Source organism: Anopheles coluzzii, chromosome 3 (assembly GCF_943734685.1).
Source record: "Anopheles coluzzii chromosome 3, AcolN3, whole genome shotgun sequence".
Lineage (NCBI taxonomy): Eukaryota > Metazoa > Arthropoda > Insecta > Diptera > Culicidae > Anopheles > Anopheles coluzzii.
The window spans coordinates 54,713,507-54,721,525 of NC_064671.1; the positions used below are offsets into that span (position 1 = coordinate 54,713,507).

Below are 8,019 nucleotides of genomic sequence, written 5' to 3' on the forward strand. Positions count from 1 at the left end.
GGCTAATGGAGACCGTTGCAAACCACCGCGTACCTCGTATTTCTGCGTAAGTCGGATCTCATGATTTTCAGTCAAAATAGCCACTGAATTAGTTAATTTATATAATTCTGACTGAATTTAACAGTAATATCGAATGTTAAAAATTATGTCAAAACGGAAATTAGATGGCATTTTACAATGGGTGTGTCAAATCAGTATAATTTTCTCAAAGAAGGTTCTGTCACCTTTCACATTTATTATTTAACCAATTTAAGAGGGCAACCGGATACCAGGGTATTTTTTCAACTTTCAACTGCAATAACTTTTGAATCATTGCTTTTATTGGCCTGAAATTTTCAGTAACTTCCCAAATTTTTATTTCCGATTTTTTTGTGCATAAATTTTAATTTTCAACCAGCTGTAAGTATTTTATTTTGACCTTTTTGACCACGTAAGTTGGCAACCAGCATACCCGGGTATTCCATACATTTTGTATGGAGAATGACGTTTCTCTTCTTCTTCTCTTTGTATTGTGCTATTTTTGAGTCAAATTCAAACGATTTAAAATTTCAAATATATCGTTAGTTTTATCATATAATACTCATAAAATCATAAAAAAAAACTTGATGAATAAATGGAATAGAAGAGAATTAAATAATAAACACGATTTCACAGATTCCGACTCTTCTCATATCTTGGGGAACACCTGTACCGATAAATAAACAATTGTCATCCATGCGATTAACATCGGTCTGATTGCAAATGATTAATAAAACGCACACATCAAATTAAGCAAACGCAGACCTGTCAAAGTAACGTCTTTTCGCCGGAAGTAGCGATGGTCCTTCATACTCTTGTTCGCTCGTTCCCTCTCTTTTCCGGTGTATCAGCCATTTGTAAGCAGGCACATTCTGCATCGCTGGACAAATTCGATTGAAAATGGTAATTGTCTCCGATTTTAAATGAATTGAAGTGTTTCAAAAGATTGTGAACTATTTTAAAACATACATATTTTGTTGGTTTGAGTTCTACGTCAACTAAATTTGTCTTTCCGAACGGTTGTTACCGATGTGGCAACGCTTGTTGACATGAATGCAACGATGTGTGAGGAAAGATAATCTTTTGTGAATTGTTGCTGTCTATGTAGAAACTCATGGTAATTTTGTTGTATCTTTTCAGTCGCTCGTGATTCCAGAGAAGTTCCAGCACATTCTCCGTGTGCTGAGCACCAACATCGACGGAAAGCGTACCGTACCGATTGCGCTGACTGCGATCAAGGGTGTCGGTCGCCGCTATGCCCACGTCGTCCTGAAGAAGGCCGATGTCGACCCTTTCAAACGTGCCGGCGAGTGTTCGGATGAGGAGGTAGAGAAGATTATCACGATCATCTCGAACCCGCGTCACTACAAAATCCCGGACTGGTTCCTCAACAGACAGAAGGACATCGTCGATGGAAAGTACATGCAACTGACCTCGTCGAACATCGACTCCAAGCTTCGTGAAGATCTGGAGCGACTGAAGCGAATTCACGCTCATCGCGGTATGCGCCACTACTGGGGTCTGCGTGTCCGTGGTCAGCACACGAAAACTACCGGTCGCCGCGGTCGTACCGTCGGTGTATCCAAGAAGAAGTAAGCAGCAACTAAGAGAACGATCGGTAATCTTCCGCTCATTCGCCGTGTTCGTTGTATAAGGCCGGTAAATTAAACAACTGTGGAGAGTGTCGGAATGTGTTGAAGGCGACGTTGTGATGTGTGCGATAAGAATTAAGAATCATTTGAGTGTCGGTGTGTCGATTCGTCGCGTATTACAGTGATGTGAGATGCATTTTGCTTTCCAATAAATGGTTCTTATCGAAAAGGTATTCTGGAGCGTGTCGCAGTGTTTTCATTATTGTTAGTGGTGCTCATTGTTCGTTCAAGAAGCGTATATGCGAAAGGATTTCAAAATATCCGAAAAATTGGCGCTCCAATCGGGACGAGCAAATGATTCTAGCCATCTCGACATTCGCATATCGCCTGATTTGGGATGAAAAGTCTCTCGAGTGAAAGGATACAATCATCAACGAAATAGAATATTAAACGAAAGTTCGTTTGTGTGTGTAGTTGTGGACTGTTTTATTGTTCATTTAGTAACTTGGTGTAATTTATGGGCAGTCTTGCCACAAAAACGAGTATTTACCTAATACTTCAACAATAATATCGTCAATCTCATTCTGATGAAATTGACTTCATTAATATATTCACGTTGTATTTATGTAAAGCGCTTTTTGAACTTCGCAAAACGTGTTTCATTTCAGCAACAGCTTTAGTTTCGTTTGAATAGTTGCGATAAATTTAACGCTCTTTGTTTACCTCTTAGCACTATATTCCATCTCAAGTAGCAACATTTTTATTTGCATTAGATTATATAGTAAATTGGTTTTATGAAGCGTCCACACGTACGATGGATTACGTTTATAGAGGGAAGAAACAGTTAGGATGTTTAATGGAGTATTATAGGTTTTAAGCACTGCACATCTTTTTGGTTCGTTTAAGATTTGTTTGCATTACACACCTCCCCTAAACCACTATCAGCCACAATTGAGATTAATTGGACCGAGATCGGCCTAAACACGCGGTCAAAATTGTTGAAATGGCTGAGATCCACTGGAAGCATTGGAGGGATTTAAAGGAATGTTTGGATTAGGCTAACTCTCGTCTTGCAAGATACTCGACTAAAACATAGGTTACATTACAGGCTGATAATCTTAGTCGGACTTTAGTATTTTAATAGTAATATTTTGCTTCTTTTGTGTAGTAAAACTCTGTCTAATAATTGACCATATGCACGAGTTCAAACACACGCTATCAATTGATTAGTAAATGTATGTAAGATAAGATAATAAGGCGTAAACGACACGAGACGTTTGAACTTCAAAAGCTGAACACGATTTGGAAAACCACACATAATGTACAGTTTTCTTTTTAATTTTTGAATCAGTACGTGCAATAGTGTTTGAAGAAATTAGAAGTATTTTTTACTACATGCAGAAATAGATTTAAAAGCAAATCACATAACATGAACACTTCCTATTCAACGGAACAAACCTCAAACAAGTGGGGAACAACCTTAAACCAAGCTACAATTCAGGGTTTCTTGTCCAATCTATGCGCAGCATAAATTATTGCTTAAAAGAAGTTTTTAACAAATTATCACACATTGCAAATCCGCCAAAAAAATTGTATTCCACATGCATGATTTTGTCTTTCCAGCACATATCCATAGCAGTGCACTACAATGGGAATGTGAAACAATAACATATTTTGACGGAGTTACAATGTGAGACGGATGTTTGCAAACATCTCGTATTTAATGAAATATGCTATCCACATTGGAAAGTGTTTTGGAAACCCTGTTAGAAACTTGCAATTATAGAATTCATATTCACTCTTATTCATATATCTCCACCGAGGCGTAGCCTATCATGTCGATTCTCGTTGCAAAGTAATCGTAAATGAGCTCTATTTTCACAAATTACATTGTGAAGCTTTTATCTCCATCTCTCTTCTCTTTCTATCTCTCTCTCTCTCTCTCTCTCTCTCTCTCTCTCTCTCTCTCTCTCTCTCTCTCTCTCTCTCTCTAACTTTCTCTCTATTCGTTCTTGCTAAATAAATCTAAACGCTTAATAAAGTGGCAATTTCAACAACAATCTTTCGGCTTCCCAAAGGAACATGGCAGCAACCTGCTCAATCGTCATCCAGCATCTCGAGGAATGCCTTTGGTACAAGCCCTTTGAGTAACCCTTGCTTTCCATTCATGTAATCGCTGTGTGGTGGATTGCATTCGCAAATAAATATAACCTAAAATGAAAAATTAAGAAATATTAACAATGTACTGCTATTCTGACCAACGCTACTGCACTGCCTTGCCTCGTTCGAAGATAGGTTCAGTTCGGTACCATCCTTGGCGTCATATGAGCATAGAACGCGAGCCCGCCGGTACCCCGAATTAGCGCCCAATTCGATGTTATTAACTCGTTCCGAAAGAGCATCCTCATCTTCGTATCCAGACACCGGTACATACGGTTGCGGGCCACCGAGACTAATTTTATGCGAATTAGTCGTTTATATGGTTATGTACATCAGTTAATCCGTAAACAAAAATCGTCCCACCAAAGCATGTATTCACCATAAGAGAAAAACAGAGAGGTAGAGGATAAGGACAAAAGACAGCTACACAAACATCCACAAACAGATAATCCAAATATAATGTAATGTGATCGATTTTTTAAAATTAATTTTGTTATGGAGACTTTGCAAGGATCACCAAACCGTGTATAAAACTAACGTAACCCCTTTTAAATATTAAATGGCCTATTCACAAAAGAACTTCTAAACCATATATGAAAAGAAGAATTATAATACCAAACAGTAAACGAGAGCAACCGAAAAAACACATAGCACGGATATAATTGTTTTTCGTGATGTTAAATCTTATATTCTACGTGTATGGCATAGTGATGTTTTTAGCTATTTCCATGTAAATCCCTCATTTGTTTATTCGTTCATTTCACATACATAAATTTAAAACATAACTTCATGCCTAGCTAATGAGAAAGTTTAACACTTGAATCGCCGATGCATACGGATTATTATAATCGATTTTATACAATCCTCTAATTTAATCACTTACTATAAAAGAAAAGTTTATCATAAAAGAGGATTTAACTGAAGAAAGAAATGATGATACAGGAATTGACCCAAAAATAGTAATTCGGAATCATTCCAATGATAACATAATTTTGCCACATAAATTTTGTACAACCTACCAGAGAGAAAATGGCAGAGAGAGCAAAGCATAGATCGCCGTGTAGTTTAGAGCAATTACTAAAGTACTGATTTGTATAATTCTTGGAGAGTATTACGAATTAATTTAAATAACATTCGGAAATCTATAGCACGGAAATGTCACTTGGATCACTGTTGGCTACAAGAGCCGCTATAATACTGTCTTCCACGATAGGAAATGCTGCAGGAGATATACTAAGAGGAGGCTGCCCGGATGTCATCGGGATTGCGGGATGTAATGTTATGGTCTGTTGGTAGTGTTGTGAGCTGTCTTGTGATTGAAATTTGCTTAAATAGGGCGGGCCACAGGTAAGATCTACATCTTCACTGTTTACTCTTAATCGTGGCGTTGGAGGACGCATGCTAGGCCAGTCGGACAGGTAGTAAAAGTTTTGAGTATTTCAGGTGTTACGTGTGATCCGATAATCGTGCAAAGTAGACAGAGGGAACAAGATAAGAAGAGAAAGAGATAGATAATAGAAGGATAATCGGAAAAAAAAACAATAAATGGTAGTAGGTGGCAATAATGTACGCATATGTGTAATTTTTTCGAATGCATACGCCTCTTTTTACATAAAAAATAAATCGAATCAATTCTTGGTGTTTACACGAATAGTTACTCAATATAACTTTTCAAACATTTTTCTAACCATATTGCACAATCTATCGATCAAGAGGGGAGTGTCATAAACGCAGGAAATATGATATTTGAAGCAAGCTCTTTGGGTAAACATCAATGCGTTTATAAAGCTTGCCGCACGAAAGATCGCAATGTAGGCAAAAACACAAAAAACAACATCATACATGTTATCATGGTTGTCGCTAAAGCATATTTTATCGGTACCCCATTCACTTACCTAACTAGCTCTCGTTGTAAGTCCGACATAATTTTATTGCATTGGCCGTAGTAACGGACTTGAGCTTCCACTAAGGAGTGCAGGTAGCGCAAATGGGTGGCTTGCGTCGTGCTAATTCCTTCTAGCAGCAATTTCGTTATTTCAGCCTGTCGGTCAAATTCAGATTGTGCCACTCGTAAATCTCTTTCGGCCTAAAAACAGAAAAAATAAATGTCATATTCATATTCAATATTTATAATGTACTCAATCATTAAATAAATTATAGTTGAACGGGAAAATAATCAATGGAAGCGCTACATCATTTCATTCTATCTACTTATTCTTGACACTGGACACTCTACAAGTCCTGTTACCTGTTCTAATGTCACCTCTGGCGATATTCCATCCTTCTGAATGTGTTAGCAATCAAAAAAAGTGGGAAGGTAGTTAACGACTTAAAATAATTAGCCTGTACGAATTATTCTTCTTTTGACTGTCCATCGCATGGTACGATATCAGAAAATTGGTATTATAAAGCAATTTTTCATCATATTGGAATATACCTTCAGATTCCCGCATATCATATCATTTGAAAATACTGATTGATTTAACAAATTTCTTACCGCTTGCTGGCCAATCATACTGCGCGCTTTACGGACCCGATTCTTGCATGCATCCAAATCCAAACTGTAAACAGACAAATTCCACACCGATCCAGTGTTTAAAATCTATTCTTTGTATGTGATGACCGTACATCTTTCTTACCGTTTACTCTCGAGCACACCTTTCTCTTTAGTGATAGTTTTCATTTCTCCTTCCAAGAATTTTTTCAGTGGCTGAATAAAACACATGCCAGCAGAACCGATGAAATCACGTTCACAAGAACCGAGCTTTTGCTCAGCCTGCCCCACTTTGATCAAAGCACTGCCGTACGGTCCGTCCTGTCCGAATTCTCCACCCCCTTCTATCATGTCCAATCCAAGGTATTCCAGATTACTCAAACGTTTAGGCTTCTGTTTTTCGATTTTCTCAAATATAAAGTCCTCCACTCGATTTGCCGGATTCGGTATAAGTGCTGCCTCCGTGTCACGCATGATTTTTTCCGTCCACAATTTAGCCGAGTCGGAACGTTCACTCAAATGCTCGAAACGGGCATCCATCTCTGTTTTTTCCGATGTCCCTAGCTTCTCTTCTGTAAGCTATAGCGGATGAAAAGGAACGGTCAGAATTTGTATTCGTTTTTGTTAAGGTCAGTGATTATTGATTTTCTCACCTGCACCACACGCGATAGTGTAGAGCCAGCCCCTTTTACAAACTTCTTCACATCAAAGTCCGGCATTTTGATATTCATATTAAGATCGGTATTCACACGTTACTGTGTACGGGATTTTAACTAGAGTACCACAAGTGTGTATAGAAATATTCCTTTAGGTATTCTGTCCGAACTAACGCCGATATAAACATAAAATATGAATATAACAACTTGTTTTCACAACAGATACAGCGAATGGTACGAAAGAATAGTTCGATTTTCCTTTGTTGTTCTGCAATGAAAAGTTGTGACATTTGTTATTGATTTTTACAACATATATAGAAGAAAGGTAGCCTAGTGGTAGTGATGGTCCAACGGCACATAAAACGATTTTTTAGCACACCCGTGGACACGCTCTGTAAGGCCGAAAACCCACGACGCGCGTTTCTGCGGTAGCGTGTTTGAATGACTTTTTTTTATTTCCATGCCAGGATTGCTTCGAGGATTTAGGGTCTAAATTTTTGAGGAAAAGTAAGTAATTATGGTTGAGTGTTTAGATTAGCACCATCGACCGTCATTCGATTTTCACATGCTTCTTTGCTGATAGAGTTGCATTGAATTTTAGTATTTAAATAATTGTATCGCAGTTCCAGCGATACATAAATTCGTGAAAGCTATCCCATATAACCAAGATACCGAAACGCCAATTTCTTGTACTAAAAATCCAGTTCCATCAAACAAAGCTAAAAAACTATCAGTTTGGTGGGTTAAGCCACACGGCCACAGAAGCAGCCAGTACAATGTTGTTGAAGTCAGTTATTATGCTCGGGCAATTTAATTGTAAAAGCATAGCGAAGGAATATGTGATATGCGGAGCAAAGTAAATACACGTGCGTTCGGTTCAGTTAACAAAAGCAAAGAGAGCAAACGCCACAGATTAAGCTTAAACGACTGGAAAATGAAAGCTCCATAGGTTCACTGGTTTGCTCAACAGATGGCGTATTCCCAACTGCCACAATTCCACTAAACGACCACTAAACGTGTTCTAAACGACCCAAGCTCTCTACCTAAACGGATTATAGAAAAACTTCGTTTAGCAGACGGTGAACGACTTCTAAAAATA

The 8,019-nt window shown here is 38.1% G+C and overlaps 2 protein-coding genes across 5 annotated transcripts; one reads left to right on the plus strand and one right to left on the minus strand.

Moving 5' to 3' along the window:
* Positions 1-793: 793 nt before the first annotated feature.
* LOC120956419 (40S ribosomal protein S18) lies at positions 794-1,843 on the plus strand. Its single transcript, XM_040377876.2, has 2 exons — positions 794-921; positions 1,159-1,843. Exons 1-2 carry the CDS (start codon positions 919-921, stop codon positions 1,612-1,614), a joined length of 459 nt encoding a protein of 152 aa, XP_040233810.1. The 5' UTR covers positions 794-918; the 3' UTR covers positions 1,615-1,843.
* Positions 1,737-7,206, minus strand: LOC120956417 (endophilin-B1). Of its 4 annotated transcripts, XM_040377872.2 has the most exons (7): positions 6,918-7,205; positions 6,410-6,843; positions 6,268-6,331; positions 6,019-6,054; positions 5,666-5,856; positions 3,891-4,062; positions 1,737-3,821 (listed from the first exon to the last, which is right to left on the minus strand). In XM_040377872.2, the coding sequence occupies exons 1-7, from the start codon at positions 6,993-6,995 to the stop codon at positions 3,708-3,710; spliced, it is 1,089 nt and encodes a 362-aa protein (XP_040233806.2). In that variant the 5' UTR covers positions 6,996-7,205; the 3' UTR covers positions 1,737-3,707. The 4 variants fall into 4 exon arrangements, with proteins under 4 accessions (XP_040233806.2, XP_040233808.2, XP_040233807.1 ...); XM_040377874.2 differs by lacking the exon at positions 6,019-6,054; XM_040377873.2 differs by lacking the exons at positions 1,737-3,821; positions 3,891-4,062 and adding an exon at positions 4,494-5,171 and having other exon boundaries at positions 6,918-7,206.
* Between the last annotated feature and the right edge of the window lie 813 nt (positions 7,207-8,019).